Source organism: Uloborus diversus, chromosome 5 (genome assembly GCF_026930045.1).
Source record: "Uloborus diversus isolate 005 chromosome 5, Udiv.v.3.1, whole genome shotgun sequence".
Classification (NCBI taxonomy): Eukaryota; Metazoa; Arthropoda; class Arachnida; order Araneae; family Uloboridae; genus Uloborus; species Uloborus diversus.
In genome coordinates this window covers 107,291,776-107,314,096 of record NC_072735.1, presented here as the reverse complement: position 1 = coordinate 107,314,096, position 22,321 = coordinate 107,291,776, and the positions used below count along the sequence as shown (strand labels likewise).

The following is a 22,321-nucleotide window of genomic DNA, read 5'->3' as shown; positions in this document are numbered from 1 at the left end:
GTATTGACATTTTCCCATGCATTTTAAATTTAAAATTGTCAATACACTTAAATGTTGATTTTATTTTTTTTTTTCAATGCTGATCGTTGATTTGTGTACTTCAAAGTCTAGTCTTTTTTTTAAATTAAGAACTGTGAACTAAAATGAGACAGTTTTTTCATACTACTATTTAAATGTAATAATTAAGCAATAGCTATATAGGGAAAGTAATTAATGTAATAGGTGAAATGGCTTTTGAAATAAGCAAAGTAAACAACAAACTAGTATAGGGGAGGGGGGCACATGTGAACATGGCAGCATGACAACGCCAAGCAAAACATCTTAAAAAATTCTTAAATAATGGCAGGGCCAGTTCTACTTCTTAGCCTAACTTTTAGGGCAAGGACCCAGTTTATGTTCCTGTAGTGACAGGTTTTTTGTTTTAGCAGATGCTGATGTAATGTTATCAGACTTCTAAATGTGAAAATATATTTTAAATTACCTAATACGCTAAACTTAATTATTGCAAACGAATACATGAACATTCAAGTAAATTTATGACTGTTATTAATTGTTAAATCAATTTTCATTTCATTTTTTTACATTTTATATTTTAGTGCTATTAATGATCATTGGAAGCAGGAGTCAAATTTTCATTTTCATATGAATTTCTCCTAGAATTCAATTTTTAGTTACGTTCATTTCTATGTGAACTTTAAAAAACAAGAAAATTAAATTAGAGTAGCTTTGAAAATATTTATTTTGGGAATAAATTTGGAGATAAACAAGTTTGCTAGTTTGAAATTTCGTTTTTGTACGAAAATAAGTAACTAATAACAATTTAAGAACAAAGTTTTAAAAAAATAAGAAATTATTGAAATAAAAATCAAAATAAATTGCTTTAAGATAGCATAAGTTAAAATATCTAAGACCATTTAAAAATATTAAAACACTGACTGGATGCTAAAAGATTGAATTTCGAGCACGGCAAGACATTTTCGGCGAAGCACGTGTTCGACGCTTGAGTGTTTGTTCTCTATAATTTCATTTCTATGTGAACTTCAAAAAACAGGAAAATTCAGTTCAAGTAGCTTTGAAAATATTTATTTTGGACATAAATTTAAAAGTAAGGAAGTTTGCTAGTTTTAATTTTCGTATTTTTACGAAAATACGTAATTAATAACAACTTAAGAACAAAGTTTTAAAAAAATTAAGAAATTATTGAAATAAAAACCAAAATAAATTGCCCTAAGATTGCATAATTTAAAATATCTAAGACCTTTTAAAATAGTTCAAGCACTAACCGGATGCTAAAAGATTTAAATTTCGAACACGGCATGCAATTTTCGGCGAGGCACGTGTTCGACGCTAGAATGTTAACAAACAAGAATGGCTTTAGTTTTTTGCCGTAGAAATTAGGATAACTTAAATCAAAGCACTGGAGATCATTATTAATAATGCAATTTTATTACAGAAAACGAAAATTGAGCTTTAGGGGGGGGGGGGGAATCACAATGTGCATCATGTTTTTAGTTTTGGTTTCGCAGAACTTACTTTTTTTTTTCCTGGTAGGATGGTGGGAAGCATATTAAAGTAATTTTATCCTTAAAAAAGAAAATATTTTAACTTAAAAATTTGATTGATTGGAAAATTTTAAAATTTTCGAGAAAATCGGGGAAAAAGTCTTTAAAAATCAAGACAAAAAGCGGCGATCTATCCCTGCTATAATGTAAAGTAAATAATATTTTTTAACACTTGAATGTATTAATTTCACATCGGCTGTTATCAAAATCCTGGAACTACAATCCCTGATCCTTGGTAAACACAAATAAGAAACAACTGCAATCCTTGGACTACAGAAAACAATCTAAAAATAGTTTAACTGGAACAAAATAGCAGTGAATAAAGGGAAAGTTCAAAAGAAGATTCTTTTAGCTCAGATCATCTTTCTACCCCCCCCCCTTTTTTTTTTTGTATTTGAATTCGACCTCAGTAGATCGACCCGTTCGCCACGGCGAAACACTATTGGCTGAAAACTGTATGATGCAATCTCCATAGTGTGTTGGAATGCAACTGATTGGCTCAAAATCGTTCTTCCTATTTCTTTTTCAATGAATTTCATAAAATATGGAAAAATAGTCGCTTTTTATCGCAAAAAGTCGCCGTTTTTTTTTAAAATAGTCGTTTTTGGCCAAAAAAGTAGCCATAGTCGCCTAAGGTAAAAAATAGTCGCAAAAGTCGCCTTTTTAGTCGCCAATGGCAACCTATAGTCTGCCAAACATAAATAATTTTTAAAAGCAAATAAAACAAATGTGCAGGAACACTGCAGACATGTGTTTCTGCGTTACAAAGAACGTCTTTTTCAGTGCATAAAATGTGAGTTAAAGAATGTTAAGACATTTGACAAAAGAATCCGACTTTTGTCGGATGCCTTTAAAGCCACGAGCTCACATTTTGTGCATTGAAAAAGGAATTCCTTGTTGTGCCATAACACGTGTCTGCACTGTGCTTTTAATGTTGTTTTATTTCCTTTTATTTTTTAAGCAAAGGTATTTTTAAAATTCTTATAACTAATTTTTGTTTGTAGCAAAAATTTATTTTTAATATAAAAATTCATATTTTCTATACTTACTTTTTTTTGCACAATTTTTAATAAATAAGTTTTATTTACTGTGGGGACATTAAAATAGAGATTTATTCCATTGAAGCATTACAAACTTCAATATTCTCAAAATTTAAATTTGACTTCTAAATGATTGCAGAACATTATATATGCTTGCACATTTTTATAAATTTTAATATCTGTCTTGGACAATATTCAATTTTTTGGAACTACTCCGTATTGGCCGAGTATCTGATCAAAATTTGGCCGAGTAGGCCGAGTACTGAGTATTTGGCAAATTGGCCGAGTACCAAGTAGTTACCAAGTACTCGGTACGTCTCTAATTATCAGGAATGAGAGTGATCGCAGAGGAAAAGGAGAAAATCCAAAAATTAGTTTTAAAAGTCTGTAAAAGGGACAATATGCAAAATTTCAGCAAAAAATTGGATAATTTTCAAATTTCAAATCCACATCAAAACTTGAACCACACTATACATTTCAAATATTTGGGAAGACATTAATATATGGCAAATATTGTTATTAAGACATAGTATTATAGTATTTTTCAAGTTTCAGCTATAAAAAAAAGGTCAGGATATTGTGCATATTAAGTCGAAATAGACTAATTTAACAGGCACATTAATTCAGTACTTTAACAGATGTATTTTTTTTTTAAATTGAATAAATTCTTTAACAGAAAAAAAAAAAATTATTCAAGCTATGCCAAAACTTACCACTATAGAAGTACAGTACAACCTCGATATCTCAACTCTCTCGGGACGGGAAAAAATTTCGAGATATCAAGTTTTCGAGTTATCAAGGTTTTTAAAAAATTACACTGGTAACTCTCACATTTACACACACGTACATTATATGCATTTATATATGCACTATGGGACCATTTCGAATTACAATCAATAAAGTAGTCTTCAATATTTCACTAGATTTGAAATTTTCTAACTGTCGAAAGTGCACAGGATAAGATTTTGAAATGAACAACAATTTCAACTTTGTTTTTTCACCTAAAAATTTTAGAATTCTAATTTTATCTTTAACCAGTAACCTCACATTCAAAAAGTTCTCAGCAGCCATTTTGTAGGAGTTAAAATAGCTGAATGACGAAAATGACGAATGCATTTTCCGTTTTCGCTTGAATACTGACGGACAAAAAATCGAACCCCTTTCCTCAAAGTGGACAACATGTTCGAGAGAAATGCAAAGGTTCTAAACTTTGGGGAAAACACAGCACCCCCTTCATAACAACACTCCCCTACTATCTGGCCCCAATCCCCTATTCACAAAATTTTCAAGGAAAGGGATGAAAAACGTTAAGCAATTGTCCCTGGAACTGGTTTTACTACAAAAATTGCCAAAGCAAAACGACAATTGAAACTTGCTTCTGTGCAAAAATTTCGATATATCAAGGGTTTCGAAAAATAAATTTCGAGATAACTATGGAAGATACATAAGGGTTTTCATAGATAATGCTGGGGAAAATTTTTGTTTCGAGACATCAAGGGTTGCGAGATAAGGAGGTTCGAGATATCAAGGTTTGACTGTATTTAAAATTTTTGGTTATTCCTTAACTTTTTTCAGTTTTCAATATTTGAATGTGTATTAAGCATTTTTGTTGGAATTAGTAACTTCTGAAAACTTGACTATTTTAAACCATTATATGAATTAAAAATTAAATGTGTAGTAAAGCATTTTTTTTTTTTTTTTTTTTGCTATAAATTTTTAGCATGTATTATTGGAGTGAGAGTAGTGAGAGGCAAATTGAAAGACAAAAATGTAAACCTCTTTTCCCTCAGAAGGTCAATTTTGGCTGCGCTAGTGCTTGTAAAATATGTTGAAAGATAGTGCACAGAAAAAAATACATTAATCTTATAAACTGTGATAGAACTGGAGATTTTGTAGCAGCCAGACATGTATCAGACTACTTCATGCTATGAGAAGGTGCTTTTCAGTGGCATAGCTAGGTCAGGGCGGAGGGAGCAGTCCACCCTGGGCGGCATATTTTTGGGGGCACCTTTGATGTGGGGAAAAAACAAGAGAAACATAGGGTCTGGTGAAGTAAAGTGGTTATAAAATTGTAGATTGTGTGTGGTGTATAATAAATACAATAAATTCTTTAAACACTTCAACTTTTTTTGTTGTTATTTTACATTGCATTATTAAAGAACATGGCTAATGAAATTCAAAGTATGTGCAGGTATACACAAGTATATATGTGTCATGTAAACATGAGAAAACAAATGCATTTACGAGTAGATATATGTATACATTAGATACATGCATGCAGGTGCCTACTCTATATGTGTATACATGAGTACATAAACATGTATATGTGATTACAGAGTGCATACGTGTCTACAAGAGAAAATACGTGTCATATGTATATACGAGCAAGGGTGCCCATATGCAAAATTTTAAGGGGGGATCAGATGTTTTCCTCATGGTTTGGCAGGATATTTTCCCCATAGTAACCGATTTCAGTACATATTATAGTTATTAAAATTTGACATTTTTAAACTTATTCAATAATAGCTAGAGAAGAAATGTTTTTACATTTTTGCAAATAAATAAGTACTAAGAGCAAGGAAGTTCTAATTTCAAAGAGGGGGCTTGAGTACCCCTGCCCCCCCCCATATTGGCGCCCTTGTATATGAGTATATACATGTCAGTATATATGTGTATCATATGCGTGTATGCACTTGTATCTCGAGTATATGCGTGCGTACCTGAGCAGGAGTGCCAACAGGGATGGGGGGGGGGGGGATTATAGCACAAATTGTGCCATCAAATTTTTTTGGGAGAACTTTTGAATTTATTTATTTAAATTTATTTCTTGATTTATTTTTAATTAAAATTATTTATTGTACTTTATTCTGTTTATATTTCATTTCATTTATTTAGTTTGTGTGTGTATATGTCATTGGCGTAGCAGAGATCTTTTCTAATAAAATAATTAAAAATAAATGAATAAACATAAAAATATTTTTTTAAAAAGTAAATAAAATAAAAAAGAGAACTAAAAATACAAAAATAAATAAAAAATATTTTTAAAAAAATAAATAAAATTAAAAAAGAGAGCTAAAAAATATAAAAAAGGGAAAGAGCTGATAAATTTTTTTTTTTTTGGGGGGGGGGGGGCAGGGATTTGCGCCATTGAACTTGGGGGGGGGATGGGCACCCCTGTACCTGAGTATATACATGTATAGTAGACGTATATACGCATATATAAGTGTACATACATACATATACGAGTATACACGAGTTAATTTGTGGATACATCCAGTGCGTGTTTATATGTGTCTACTCACATGCATATGTATGGTAGTGGGAGTATATATGTATCTTTTAGGACTCGACCGATGCATCGGCCTGGCCGATGCATCGGTGCCGATGGTTCAACAATTTAGCCATCGGCATCGGCGGCCGATGCTAACTTGCAGGAAACATCGGCCCATCGGCCATAAAAAACATCGAAAAGCCGATGGAATTGGCCGATGTTTTTGAAAAAAAAAAAAAGGATCTTTGTTGTTTTACTTTTCAATACAAAGTAAATTGAGTTACCGTTTTCATAAAAAATCGTTCACTTAAATTTCAGTATGAATTTCTATTTTAGTCACCCCTGAAAGTTTTTAATACCGCATTCAGGTACCGAACAAGTTAATTGTTGCGTTGTTTCTTGCAGCTGGATGTACGTATGTACCTCTCATAAGTCATAACTCAAAAATGGTTAGCTGTAGAATGCTAAATTTTCGCATGTGGGGTGTGCGTATACGTTCCAGTTGTGCATTTCCCTTTTTGTTTTCGATCGGGTGTTCTAAAAAGCCTATTTACTTATTTTTTGTTTCTATTAATTACTTATTTCAATGCGAAACTAATTTAGCGTCTCAGACTGACGATCATTTGGTGATATTTTGCCGCATTGGAGACCATGGAAACAAATATGAGATGGCGAAACCGGTTTTGTTTCACTTTGTTAGATTCCCGTTGAACCGACGGTAATTTTTAATTTTTCGATATTTGTAATATGAATCACAGTATTGCAGTTTTTTCTGTATCGCTTCGGCGGAGCTACAAGTTTGAGGCCCGTTGAAATACATTCTAGGGCCCTATTTCTCTATCACAGAAATTGCAAAACATTTATCATAAGCATTTTTGTAATTCCTACGGTTCCCCTATGGTTATGGGGCCTCTTGCGCAATTGCAACATTTGCTATATTTTAAATCCGCCACTGCACATCAAAACAACTCGGGTGCAAGTATTAAAAGGGTTTTTCTGCTCAATGTTTATGATTATTTTGAACTCTATTTTTCACGACCATTTTTTGTATTTCCGAGAACACTTATGTGCCCCTCCTCCCACTCCCTCAATTTCTGAAACTAAACTCTAGTTGCACTTCTGAGTTGTTTAAAACTAACACCATTCATAAAATTAGAGATTTTCAAGTTTTATCTATTGTTTAGGAAGAATTTCGAGCATTAGTGTAAGAAATTGATTAAAGACGTTTTGAATGGTGACATAATTCGGAAATCAAAGGGACTTTTGAATTTTTTTCTTCGGAAGTGCTGACGTAGATTCAGAAACTCTTCCGAGGCATTGGTGGTAGCGGTTCTGTACTATAAAAAGGGGGCCGAAGTTGGGGCCAAAGTTTAATGTTGTGAATTACTCCAAAATCAGAGGTTGACCCCCCTAACCCACCCTCGTCGTTTCAAGCATTTCTTAAATATTTAACGATAATTTATTTTGGTCAAGAAATGTCATTTCGCATATTTCTTATACTTGTTTCACCTATATTTCGTAATGAGCCATCTTTTTTGCATCATTAATAGCGATCGATTTTTTTTCTGTAGTAAGTAACTATTTCTATGTATTTATGTAAAATAAATGAATAAGTTATTTTTGTTTTCATCATATTTTTAATAATATGTTGTAGAAAAGTTTCAAGGATTTTCTATTATGCATTTTTTTAAAAAAAATTTCAGAAAATTAATGTTAAATTTAAAAATTTAATTTGAACTTGTTTCTAGTGCTTCGAAAGAGATTAAACAATCAAATTGTTCAATATTACGTGTGCAAACATCAGATCAAGTAGTATATGTATTCAGTGATTAACTTGGTGTAAATATTGAGTTTGTTTATTTTGACTGCGTTTTAAGAACCTCGCTCTTTTCATGGCTATTTCCTTTTTCCGTAAAATTTTTGTCACTGTTATAGCTTTTATGAAAAATGCAAACTTTTCTGTTCATAAACTTTAATTAAGTATAAAAATATTCCTTTTAGGATTTAATATTGTAATTTATCTGCTACCTTTTTTGTTTAATTTGATGACTAAAAAATTTTTACGTGCACTCTTTCCACTTTAATTGCGTAATTTGTTGACGGTTTCATAGTTTTATTCTTATTATTTTTTTGAATGATTAAACAACATAATTTAATGTTTTTTAACTATCTTTAGTATACCTAAATCCATACATTATTACAATATTACTGAAATCTTAGTTATATGTTCAACTAAAAAGGAAAACAAATCAATTGGTTATTAAACAGTCTCGTTGTTTTTCTTCCTTCTTTTTTTGGCTATTGTTCTTTCTCTTTCATCATACAGCAGTCAAAAAAGGAGAAGCATAACTACACCCTGTACAGATTGTACGTAGTACGATACAAAAGTTCGAGGGGCAAGCTGTACTATCAAACCTTACCCAGAATAGTTCACATTACCGAAGCACATCCACCTTTAAAAGGTCACCTTGAGGGACTATGTATTTCTGCCAGTCTTCATATAACTTTTCGAAACACTTCTGGAAGCCACTTTTTCGCTACCTTCTGTGATACAGTTTTATCTTCTCCTGATGGAAGAAAGCGGCGCCCATACAAATGTTTTTTTGCTGAGAACAGGTAAAAGTCACACGGAGCTAAGTCCGACGAAACGTTATGTTATTTGTTTGTCATATCAGAGTATTGACTAATCGAACAGTGCATTCTCAACATGAAAGTCGACTTCTTCCCCACGATAAGGTTAATGCAGCAGCGCAAGAGGCCTTACAGAAGGTTGCGACAAATGTGTTCCAGGAGTCCTTCTAAAAGCTATACGAACGTTGGCATAAGTGCATAGTCGTTCAAGGTGACTATTTTGGAGATATATGTACTTCGGTAATGTGAACTATTCAGGGTACGGTTTTATACAACTTGTCCTCGAACTTTTAGATCATACTACGGGCGTATGAGTTTTCAACTTACTATTTCATAACATTTTTGAGTGACGCAAGCTTTCGCGCATAAAGACATCACAAAAAAATTTGCGATAATTAACTAAGGAGGTGTTCAAAATGGAAATTTTGGTCATCTATATGTTCTTAGGTACATATGCATGTACACATGTGCCGAAAAAACTTGTGAAGTTTAAATTGGGTAATCGTAAAGTAGAAATTTAGGTCGAAATCTGATTTTGTTTTTGTTTTGTGATTACGATTCCTTATTCGGAGCAAGGAAGCAAAGTGAAAAGAAGTAATGATCCTTTAAATCCCTGACAATCTTATCAATTTATTTCTGTTAGATTTTTTTTTTTTGCCATCGGCCTATGGCATCGGCCATCGGCAATCGGCCATTTGGAGGAAAACAATCGGCAATCGGCCATCGGCCATCTTTGAACAATCGGCCAACAATCGGCATCGGCCCATCGGCCAAAAAATGCCATCGGTCGAGCCCTAGTATTTTTACGTGTAAACACGATTACATACCTGTATAAACATATACACGTACATTTACGTGTATACGCTAGTACATGTATGTATACATGAGTATATCTGCAAATATATATGTATGCTTACAGAGTGAATCCATGCTTTTGGGCAAAAATCTAAGGAGTGTGAGAGGGGGAGGTTAAGAAGAAAAGAATCGCGCTACATGCAGACAAAGCCAGAAACTAATGGATGCATAACAGGTCACAAATTTGTAACACAAAGAGGATTTTTCCCAACATTTTAGTTTCTAAAAAATATTTAGAGCAGTTTTTTAAACGTTACGGCCTATAGTAGCTCTAATACAAGCATCGCAACAAAGGCACAGTGACTGATGAAAGTTTTTCAAAATAACATTCATTGTCGTTTTGACAGTATTGCAGCAGAGAGTGCTTTATGATTGCGAAGCATGTATTACAGTTGCAGGATGCAAATTTCATCAATTGCTTTAAAACTTTCTTAAGACTTAAAATGTTGTGTCAAATTGTTTTTGTGTGATAAATTTGTGACCTTTTTTGCATCAATCAATTTCTGGCTTTGCGTGCATGTAGCGCGTCAGCGTTGTGTTTGTAACCATATGTTTCTTCTGATTATTATTTCTTATCCTCCCCTGTAACACCTTTTAATAACTTGTCCAAGAGTTTAAATTCACCCTGTATACATGTATATCATATGCTAGTATGTAAGTGTCGACTCGAGTACGTATCGTATATATATGTGTCTACCTGAGTATATAAGTGTTTGTATATGCATGAGTATAAGCGGGTATATACGCATATAGTCGAATGTATATCTGTATAGATAAAAATACTTGCAGATACCCATATACGTGTTTATTGGTGCATTTATGTGAATATGTATATGTATGTGCCTACACAAGTATATGCGTATGCATACGCCTCTACTCGCATATTTAACCCTGTTTACTGCAAAAACAATACATATTAAGTGAAAATAATATTTAATTTATAACTGCCTTATACATAAAGGTTAAGTGACTTTAGAAGAACAATATTCGTTAAGTCTAATATTATGGCCACTTTACCCCATCTTACTTAAATTGCTCTAAAAAATTATCCAAAATAGATTCAGCTACTGCCAATGAGTAAGAGTTCTTGAAACATGTAGGAAGCTTCCTGTGCAGTCAATCTGTTTATAATTCTAACATACAAAATTTCCCAAGGAAGTTAAAAGAGGTGTTTAGATTTTTAAAATTTTCATATTTACACAAAATATTTTTTTTTTTTTTTTTACCAAATTAAATTTTGCCAGTGGTAAAATTTTGCATTCAAAATGCAGTTTCTAACTCCCTGACCCTAAAATAAAATTTTGACATTCGTTCGAACATTTATTTCCAAGCATAAGCCATTTATTTGACGTATGACCACTTTCCCCCATCAGACCCTACTTAAAATCTATCACTGGAGGCAACGAAAGAAAACCCTTACAAAATATAAGGTTTTGGTCTGACAACTTATTGAGGCAGTCAAAAGCAAAGTCCCGAAATTTAAAAATTGGAGATAATCAGTACAAGTGAAAATAGAACCTCATCTCTGTTTCAGAGTAAGATATGGCACTAGTAGCTCTGATGGATGCTTCTACACAGCATGATTTATATTAAAAAAAATTTCAATGAAAGTCTGCCTAGGGTATAAACTATAAACATGTTTTTCTAGAAACTTTAAAAAGTCCACTTAAACCCGTTTGTTTTCAGAGTACAAAGTTAAAGAATTTTCGAAGCGATACCCTGAACTTTTCGCATTTCCTTGACATTCTCTAAAAATAGACTAAAATAGTATTCTTAAGACTTAAATTTTGAAAAATATTCTAGAAAAGCCCTGATCTCCTAATGTCACCAAAGGCTAAAACTGACTTCAGTTTTTAAGAAGATTCGGGAGAGAACCCTCCCTGGAACGTTGCTATTAACTTTTGATATAAGTTCATGCGATTTTCGAATTTTGACGTAAATTTAGAGCATTCTTCCGAAGCCCCCCCCCCTTCCTCTTTTGTAGGAAGAATATGAATTAAATTAGTATCTTTTTCCTTAAATAAAGTTTTCAATTTTAAGTTCAATAATTTTTGATGGTTTTAATGTATTAGTAATGTCTTAATGAAAGGGCGGTAAATAGAGAAGACGCCCCGGGCAGCAAACACAGTAGCTACGCCACTGTGCCTAAGACATGTTTGGTGGAAAAAAAAGGGCAGAAATATCCTATGAATGAATTATCGTGAAAATAGTAGTACTAATCATTAAAGTGTTTAATACTTCCCTTAGATAAGAAAATATGAAACAGAAGTTTCATCATTTAAATAGATTGAAATTAATACTTACTCACAGCTTTCACACAAGTCCAGCAAATGATGCTTTGTTATACCCTGGTCTATATCTTCATATTGAATGATGAAATGGCTACCTTTGCCAAGTTGAAACTCAAATAGTCCAACTTTGGTACGCAAATCCTGGTAATGAAATCAAAGTTTATGAAATTAATCTCTAAAGTTTCGAAAGCTTTTGAACCAGTCTGTGCAGGGCAGGGGCGAAAAGAGGGGGGGCGAAAATACTCTTTTTTTTTATTCGAATGAAGATGAAGGTGCTTTGAGAAAACGAAATGGTTCTAGGTAAGCAGGGGCGGCGAGAGGTCATTTAAAACTTCCCCCTCTCTCCTTTTCGGCATTTTTTTTTTCTGTAGTTAGGAACTCATGTGAAACGTCAGTGATTACAAGATCGTATTTTCTTCCATGTGACAGTTGTTATGCTGCAGGGGGGACTAAAAAGATGCCTGCTTGGTCGACCGCACACGTGTTAATTGTAACTAATAATAATAAGATGACATTTGTCTGCTGTACTGGAAAATGTCGGCGCCGCGGGCGTTTGTATTGGCCAATCCTTTCTCCCCCCCTCCCCGATTACACAAACGACAGAACGATTCTCTTTGAGTTTGAGTTTCATTTAAACTTTATGCTCAAGCTGTATCACTTCAAGCCTACTTCTTGTTAATCTTCATCTATAATATAACATGCATTTTTTTTGTTTTTATTGTGACAAATTCAGATAGTTTTCAAAAACTGTTTTTTGGTTTATATCACTACTCATTATATCGTCTCATTATATCACTACTATCTATAAAACGCCAACTTACGCTCTTTGACCTCAGGGCCTCCAAGTCAACTATATCTCCTTCCAACAGCACAGATGTAGAATTGTCAGCACCATTTGAGAAAAAAAAAGAACGACCTGATGAGGAAGCAACGACTTCCTCGAATTATATCGATACCACCCCCGCTCACGACATTGGACTATGCGTCGAAGAAAAAGTATCTCGGGAAATGCGATGTGCATTTGTGATCGAATGTTGGGTCCCTTCAGACAATTATATTTTTCCTCAAGTTGTGGAAAGGGGAAAGAAACAAAAATGTCAGAAAAGTTGGCTGCAAAGGTATACTTGGCTAGCTTACAGTGAAAAGCTTTCCAGAGCTTTTTGTAAGCACTGTGTCTTGTTCGCACCAGACAATATTGGCAACCAAAAGCTGGAAAAGCTAGTTAAAGCACCGCTATGTCAATATAAAGATGCAATAGAAATTTGTGATTCTCATGAGAAAATTTCATACCATAGAAAAGCAATGATTAAGTCAGAAGAGTTTGTTTCCAATTTTAGAAGATTAGAAAATGCTATCATAAACATTCTGGACAGTCAATGATGGAGTATTCCGAGGAGCATAACGCTTCCGTTTGGATGCAGGGGATGTTAATTTAAAAAAAGCATCTCATGTCTGCTCCTGCCAACGCCACTTATTTGAGCTTGAAAACCCAAAACAAGATAATTTCAGCATGTGGTCAAATAATTGGAACATCCATGGCCAGAGAAGTTAAGGATGCCGGATATTTCAGCATCATTGTTGATGAAACGACAGACATTTCTACGAAAAAACAGTGTTCTGTATCAGTCTGATACATTAAAGAAATACATTAAAGAAAGACACCAAATATGGTTTGAAAATACTCAAGATGTTGACCTTAGTTTAACCTCCTGTAACTTTTTTATAAGTGAAGTGATCAAATTTTAGACAGGTATTTCCAAATATACAACTCTTTACCTTTCAAATGACACCTCATTTGTTTAGAAATTTTAATTTTGAAAATTTGATTATCTGGTTGACCTTATCATGGAATTGCCCATAAGACAATTTTATAATTGTACATATTTAATGTGAATATTTAGGACTCATCAAGTGTAAGTGATTTTATTGATTATTTTGTTGTATTTTTAAGTGATTTCATGCCATTTTAACGTATTCCCTTTTTTTTTCTCTTTCCTGGAATGATCTTAAAAATATGAATAGTTTGGAGCTTTTGGTGATAAAAATTCGTGTGCATTTTGATTTATTTCATTAATATAGTAAACGAAGTAATAACAAGTATTGTTTTCCATTTATTAATTTGAACATCTTACCGCCATACTGTTGTTTCAAGTACTTTAAAGTTTATTCTTAATGTGATTTCAATTCTGGCATAAGAACAATTAATGTTTTTGCAACAGTTTTTGAATAAATTGCAAAACTTATACAATTTTAAAGAATTTTACTAAATAATATTAATGATAATAATAAATATATATTGATGTAAAGAGAGAAAAAGAGAACGCTGATAGAGTGTTGTGAAAAAAAAAATTGTGCCCCCCCACAAATATTTTCTGGTTGCGCCCCTGTGCAGGATGACTTGTTACAGGTCATTCAACATATTTCAAGACTGAATTTTGAATGCTGCAAATATGATGCACAAGTAAAGTGTACAAATTTCTTTTTACTGAACTAGTAGAAAGTAACTGAACTAGTAGTGTATCATTGAAATGAATACAGATTAGCAATTTATGTTGTAATTGTAAGTAAAATAATTAGAAAAAATTCATCTTTTTGCCAAACATTTCTTGATGTTTTAATAGATGATGAAATAGATATTTTCATTGAAATTCTTTAATGGCAAAATGAGGAAAGTGCATTTATACCAAGTAAGAAATAAGAAAGATTGGAGAAAATAATGAGAAGAAACATGGGTATAAGGACCCTGAATCATTACTAAAAGAAGGTTAAAAATTTTCCATTTCACTAAAGTGATAAAAATTTAAATGAAAAAAATAAATAACTAAAATTATATGATAATAATTATTATAACTAAATATTGCAGAAAGGTACTGATGGCCAGTTTTAATTTATTATCACGTAAGATTTTAAATACATAACATGTTAAGATACACATTATTTATTGATTTCAGATCCAATCAAGATAGCCTAAAGATCATAATTTTCTTTCTTTCTTTTTTTTTAGTTCAAGATCTAATTGACATTACAAACTTGTCAAAAATAAATGTACTTTCTGTAAAAATATAAATAAGTACTAGCTGCGTTGCCCGGCATTGCATGGTCTACCTCGAAAATAAAAGTTGCTTCAATCAATGCATGTTCAACAATCAGGAGTAAGTTTTTAATTTGACAAAGATCCGACGTAAACTGTGGATTTGTATTAGAAACACACAACACACACACATGCAGCAATTTATAATACTAGCTGCATCGCCTGGCTTTGCACAGTGCACCTCGAAAATAAAAGTTATGTCAAGTGACACGTGTTCAACAATCAGGCTTGAAAAAAAAAAAAAAAAAAAAAATCAGTAAAATTTTGCAGCAGATTGCGGAAAAATAACCGAAAAGGAAACATTTTAAATCCCTTGATTACAGAAAAGCCTCAAAACAAAAACCAGAACTTTATTTATTCATATTTGAAAAAAAATGATAACAGATCTATCTTTTCAATGATTTTCCTCACGCTACAAATTTTTAATAAAAGCATTGTTACGGAGAGTTGAGATGAAGCATTGAATAATATATTGAATGGAGGAGAGCCTTCGAAAAATAGGGATTTTATGTTGAAATCAAAGTATCATATAATTAATAGTTTTTAATTGATACCTCCACTAATTATTATCAGAGGATTATGTTAAATAGCCAAACATAAAGACGGGAAAATTAGGAATCTATCGATGCCTGGGTCGATGGTCAGGTCATAGGCGTTCGGGAGAAGTAACTTGTACATACATAGATACATACGCTCAGTTTTTAACTATGTAAGATAAAATATATGATTAAGATTTTCTGGCTACACATCTATTACGCATTTTTTTAATATAAAATTATTAACTGATTCCCTCATAGGCAATACAGTTAGTTTAACCAGGGGTCTGGCCAGAGGATATTTGGGTCCGTTAACAGACCCTTCACAAAAATCCGATCAACCAAAACGGACCTTTCACAAAATCCCGATCAAACAAAACGAACCTTTCACAAAATCCCGATCAAACAAAACAGATCCTTCACAAAATTCTGATAAACAAGATCGGATCTGTCAAATTGTTTATTGAAAGAGCAAATCTGAAAGCAAAATAACGCATATTTCTGTGTATAAACCGATAATTTTTGGAACCTTTTTTTAAGTCAAATTAGAGGAATCAGCTTATACAAAATCGGCTAATTTTGAAAAAAAAAAAAAAATCGGCACTCTTGGGTTGCTCCTGCAAGAGATAAATAATTGCTACTGCCAAATAAATATAATGGTTGTTTGTTTTATCACAGCTAATTTGCAGCGGTGTTTTTGTAAACTTTTCTGAAAAGGCATTGGTTAGCACTTTTCTCGCTCATGATTTAATAAACAATAATAATATATGCCTGCGAAATGAACTTAGAACTGCAAAGGGATAGTAAGGGTGAGAAAAAAATATGATCGCTTCAGATAGTGTTACCAACTTCAAAATTATTACCACTTAGCGTCTGGCGTTGAACCTTTATAATGACTTGATTAGAAAATATTCTCATCATTTTGCCAGCTTGTCAATATATGCGTTTTTACGGTGCTGCGGTGCGATGTTTAATTGTTATTTTGGGAGAAAATTATAATATGGGTTTTGATTTTTCGATGCTAACAAGGATGATTAACTTTAAATAAACTCTTTTAATTACCTTTTTTTTTTCTTTAGATGTCTACATTTTGAAAAATGCAATCTTTTAACATCCGATATGAGAATCATATTTTGTTCTTTTTTCAAGCTAACTTCGCTTAGTTAGGATTCAAATAAATGAAAAGTCTCTTTATTTCTGTTAGAACTCTCATTTCAAGTTTTAAAAGCAAAATTCCATTTTCTGTTATGAGTCAAAAATCAAAATGCTGAATAGATGGTTTATTTTATTTTATTTTTTGGGTCAACTGTGTCCACAGATATTAATGATATGTTTGTCATAGGACTCTAAAATGCAATTTTAAAATAATTTTATCAAAAATATTTTTTTACAAGCCGTTTTTATACTTCTGATGCCTTCACTTTGAGAATTGCGATCTCTTTGCATCCGCTATGGGAATCCGATTTTTCAAATTTTTAATGATTATTACGCTTTTTTAAGAGGTAAACAATTGAAATATCTTTTTATTTTTGTTAAAATCACGGAATTTATAAGTTTTGGAAGAAATTCTGTGCTTTTTAAGAGTGTCTTGGGTCAAAAAATTGAATGCTGAACCCTATTCTGAATTTTATTTTATTTATTTATAGTTTTGTTACAATTATTTTAAGTACTGTACAGAAATATATCTAGTATAATTTAACATAATGTAGAATGGTAGATAAATATTGATACTTGAAAGAGCGATGCCCCCCCCCCCCACGCCAAATATCAGAAAAAAATCCGGAATGATTTTCTCGACGTAGAAGAGGAAAACACTCAACTTTAAGTTTAATTGATGCAGTTTGTGCCATCTCTAAATTCTAAAATTTCGTTTTATAACAATTTTTTTTTTTTTTTTGCGAAATTTTTTGATTTTTTACAAAATTAATTCATTTTTCACAAAATTATTTGATTTTTCACAAAAAACGGACCCTGTGAAAAATCCTGGACAGACCCCTGTTAACATATATGACACAGTACTTACAACAGATATCCTCCTGGCAAAGTCAATGAATTCAGAGGGCAAATTTTGCTTAACAGCATTTTGAAGAAGAGATTGCAACTTTTTATTTTCTTCAAGTATTGGGCCACCCTCTGAAAAATTGTTTTAAGAGCATTAGCATTCAATATTATAATGAAACATAATGAGCTATAATTTAATATTATCAAAAATGGACTATAACTAAGTACAGTGAAACCTCTCTGAGCAGACACCCTTCCGTTCCGTAAAATTTCGGCCGTTGAGAAGGGGTGGCCACTTTAAAGGGTTTTCGTTAGTTACAATATAATTTCCATAATATATAATGTAAACAAATCTTAACACATAAAATGAAGTTTGAGACCTTTCCAAAGTAAAATAGGGCATTAATTTATTATTATTTTACATTTTTAGAAGAAAGGACACAATTTGTGACTAAGTTTTTACTTTCCTCTAACAAATGATTTCAAAATTGTTTTTCAATTCAAAATATAAAACTCTAACCACTTGATTTGTCATTGCATCTAAATATCCGATGATTTTATCCACTATCTCCAAAATCACCTCAGTTGAAAGTTTCATTTGCTGATGATTAAAAAACGTATTAGTAAATTGATGGTCAAAGGCCGGATTAGTGCCTGAAATGCATAAAAATGTATTTGCTCAAAAAAGGTTAATAATAATACACAGCGAACTGATTAGTTAATTTAAACCAATCCCAAACTATTAGATTTGATCAAAAAAAAATTGAATTTTTGCTGATTAGTTAACCAAAAGGTGTTTCTCTCAGTCAGCACTGTACATTTCAAAGTGCTCCATTACTGTTCTGTGCCGGAAATAATCTTAGTGTATTAATTCTCTCGCCTACTGTTTGCATTCATATTGCTCAGAACTTCAACACGTTAATTAAGATTCATAAAATGATCTCCGACAGTGCTGCTTGCAACCCAGATTACATATACACTGACCAACTAATAAAATAAGCATGAGTGACATTTTTACTCCGAAATTATCGGAATTCGTTAACAGCCAACAAAAATTCTCCTCCTATAACTGAAATGCTGTAGATTAGAAAAGGAAAAAAAAATTGTTTTTCCTGAAAAATGGGATGGACATGGACACATTCACTCGGCGGCCATTCAGAAGGGTTGGGTGGCGGTTGCTTTAACATTAAATCTATGGGCTTAAAAATCATGAAAAATTGTCATGAAAAATTGGCTGTTAGGAAGGGCGGCCGCTTAAGACAGGTGGCGCCCAAAGAGGTTTCACTGTATTATAAATTGCATTTTAATTGGCAAAATCCTTTGAAAAAATTTAAGAAGTAAAATAAAAAAAATCCATGTTTATACTTCATTTTCATAGAAAGTATAAAAAATATTAATTAAATTTATTTTATTCCTAAACTTATTTGGGACAAATTTAACCTGGCAGTGTTGTAATGCTGTGATTTTTATCTGTAGAGCTTTCAATGCTGCCAGATTAAATTTGCTCCAACTACAGCTGCCACTATTGAAAGATGAATATTAGGAAGACTAATGCGTAAAATATGGGAGATTCAGCATGAATAAATTTAACAACAAAAGTTTTGAGTGGAAAAGGTATTTTTAAAAAATAAAGATTTTAAAATCAAGCCTTTATAGAATGTATAGGAACCAAAATTCAATGTTCAGAAAGGACCTAAAATTTGGAAATAGAGATTACTGTTTTTACATTTATAAAATAAAAGAAAGAGAGAAAAAAAATCTGCAACATATGTTTGAAAAAGAAAAAAGAAATCTTAGGCACAGCTTCCCTCTTATATGTGATAAAAACATTTTACAGCAGATAAAAATTTAAGTATTCAGAGAATAATTGGGAAAATTTTACTGCATTTTAAGGGAAACAAAAGTTTTAAAAAAAGGAAAATGAAATAAATTTGCATGAAAATATCGATTGAACACAAAGAACTTTCACACTCATGTATGAAAAGGCTTAGTTTTTATGATCACGATTGTTATTTTGGTGAAGAATTTTTTCTTTGAACTGAATCACTGAATAATCCTTCATTTGGAGTAGTTTTAATGAAAATTCAGGAGATATTTACTTGATTAGGAAGTTCAGGACAAAGCATAAAACAATTATTAGAAAGTTTAGGAGCGGCATACCACAGATCCTCCCCCAGCTGTGCCACTTGTAAAATCCTATTTAAATCAATGTTTTCAAACTTAAAAAAAATTAGAAAAAAAAATCCAAGTTTTAATTGAAAATACATACCGACGTTTTGGAAATTGTTCAAGAACAAAAGGTAAAAAGAATTTTTTCCAGATAATTAAAAATTGAGGCATTTCTAATAGTATTTTTTTTTTTTTTTAAATATTCAAACAACTTTTGATTTAGAAGTAGAGCCAAATTTCATGCCAGAAAAAATTGTTAATTAATGGTACTCTGACAAAAAACATGGCCCTGAATGTTGTCATAATTGACTGAAAATTCCTTGAGATTGACAGGTTGCCTATCACTGATCTTAATGCAATGTAAAAATAATTGGGCTACCCCCTTTTTTGAATCGAATAATGTGTCTCCCTTGTCCCATTGGCGTTTATCAACACTTGATCGCAAAAATCAAACTTTCTTTAAGGTAAAAATTCCCATGAGACTGGCTTTGAAACAGGGGCGCCGACTTGCAAAAATTATTGGGGGGGGGGGGGGGCTGGACATTACCGGTGGTCCAGGGGGGGTGTAGTCCCATGGACCCCACTCCCATCCCCACCCACGCTCCTTTTTCCAAAAAATAAATAAAAGTTCAGATTTTTGAACCTTGAAAATGCCAATTTACATATTTTCTGATGTATATGATTTATACAAACAAACAATATGAGGCCAGGGTTGGTAAAAAAACGGTTTTTTTTCAAAAAACCCAAAAAAAAACAGTTTTTTGGTTTAAACCACGTTTTTTTGGTTTAAACCGGGTTTTTTTGGTTTAAATACTATTTGCGAGAAAAACAATTAATTTTCGGAAGGTAATTAAGGTTTCATGTAATTAACAGTTATTTAATAGTCACATTATACCTAATTTCTTGATTAATTAACGAGATTAGAACAAAATCTTGTAACTAAACTGAATAATTAAAATAGCTTTCTGCGGGGAAATATTGATTGAAATGTTTGACTTGATTAACATTAGTATGCATAGACATACTTTTTAAAACAATATGAGTAAGTAACTTTTGTAAACTGCACAGGTTAGCTAAGGCAAAGCAAATACCAAAATCCCAATTCCAATGAATAAAAGGGGGGGGGGGGACTAAGAATTATCTGCACCCATGGGCGGATTTATGGGGGGGCAGAGGGGGGCAATGCCCCCCAGTTTTGGGAGGACTTCATGTAGTAAGAACACATCTTCCAAAAATTAAAAAAAAAATTACTTTTTCTTTTTTGAATAGTTCAGAAGGGCATGGGTGGATTTATAGGGGGGGGCATAAAGGGCAATGCCCCCCAGTTTTGGGAGGACTTTATATAGTAACAGCACATCATTCAAAATCTTAAAACAAAAAAATCATGACTTATTCTTTTTGAATAGTTCAATGAAAATGAAGAGAGAAGCAAATGTCCTCTTCTGATGGGAGAAAAGAAAAGGAAAAAAAAAAACTAATATTAAATACAAATATTACAGCTGTCACTGGAATGCTGAAAATGTGTCTAAATTCACTATTTTGGACTGAAAGCCATTTGGGCAAGTATATGAATGAAAATATAGGCTAAACGAGCTATACATTAAACTGCAACACTTATAATAATTCACGATTATTTTAACAAATTAGAACCTAAAGCAAAGGGGAAAAAAATTCCTCCCCCCCCATTCGCGCTAACAGAACGATCTACTCGTTATGATTTATGTCTACATTTAAAGTATATTTGTGCATAATATTTATGTTCTTAGTAGATTAATTGGCCTTTTGAGAAATTCTAAAAAGCATAGTTCCCCCCCCCCTTCTCTCTCTCTCTTTTTTTTAAAGAGAGAGAGAGAGAAAATAAATACTACTGCAAACTGAATAATTTTCAGCTATCTGAGTGTTTTGTTGAAATGAATCTTTTTACTTTGAGGGAGAGTACAATTTTACTTACTCTATAAATACTGTTTAACAAGAAGTTCTGTCGAGAACTAAACGAGCCTACTTTCCCATATTACCCCGACTTCGACTCTGACTTCCTAGCTTTGGCGAAAATGGAAAAAAGTGTATTAGCTGCTTTGTTTGAAAGGTGCTTTTTTTTTTTAACGATGAGTGAGGAATATTTTATTCCTATAAATCAGCTTATGATATTAAAAAAATATGTTTGAAACAATTTGCGATTTTAGCTATTTTTGAGAATATTGATCAGGTAGTAGAAAGTAGTATGGGTATATGGGAAAGTAGGCTCGTTTAGTTCTGGACAGAACTTCTTGTTAAACAGTATTGACTCCGACTCCTGTGCCCGATAATTAATCGGACTCCGACTCCCCGACTTCGACTCTGACTTCGTAGCTTTGGCGAAAATTTATACATGGAGGAAAAACCGATTCTTATAGATTCGACTCCGACTCCTTTACCCCAAAATGAGATTGACTCCGACTTCGCAGCTATGGTTTTGACTGTGAAATAATTATTGTTGACCTGACTTGTTTTTATTTTTAAGCTAAAGTTTTAATTTAGGTATTCAGTTTTCGACGAACAAAGTTGAAGTCATTTATGTTTCTACATAAAGATATGCGCAGACGATTTTTTTTTTGAAAATGAAAATTATTTCTTTAAGTTGACATTTTATTGTTTTTATTTATTTTGGTAAGTGCATTAATTCATTTAAAAAATTGTTTTTGGCAACAGGGGAAAAAGAAACGATATTTTTATTATTTTGTATTATTTTGATATGATGTATTTATTTTAATGAGCGTATTAATTTTAATTATTATTTTTTCATTTTGAAAGCTGTTAAAGATTTTTTCAATGGAAAAAAGTGTATTAGCTGCTTTGTTTAAAAGTTGCTGCTATTTTTTTTTTTACGCATCTAAT

General features: G+C 32.3%; 1 protein-coding gene across 1 annotated transcript in view; it reads right to left on the bottom strand.

Moving 5' to 3' along the window:
* The window catches only part of LOC129223069 (translational activator of cytochrome c oxidase 1-like), a 50,192-nt gene that overhangs the window by 18,110 nt on the left and 9,761 nt on the right, over window positions 1–22,321 (bottom strand). The window contains exons 2-3 of the mRNA XM_054857635.1: window positions 17,301–17,410; window positions 11,664–11,791 (exon numbers count right to left, since the gene is read on the bottom strand). Of these exons, the coding sequence (XP_054713610.1) occupies window positions 11,664–11,791; window positions 17,301–17,410 (238 nt within the window). The remainder of the gene's footprint in view (window positions 1–11,663; window positions 11,792–17,300; window positions 17,411–22,321) is intronic.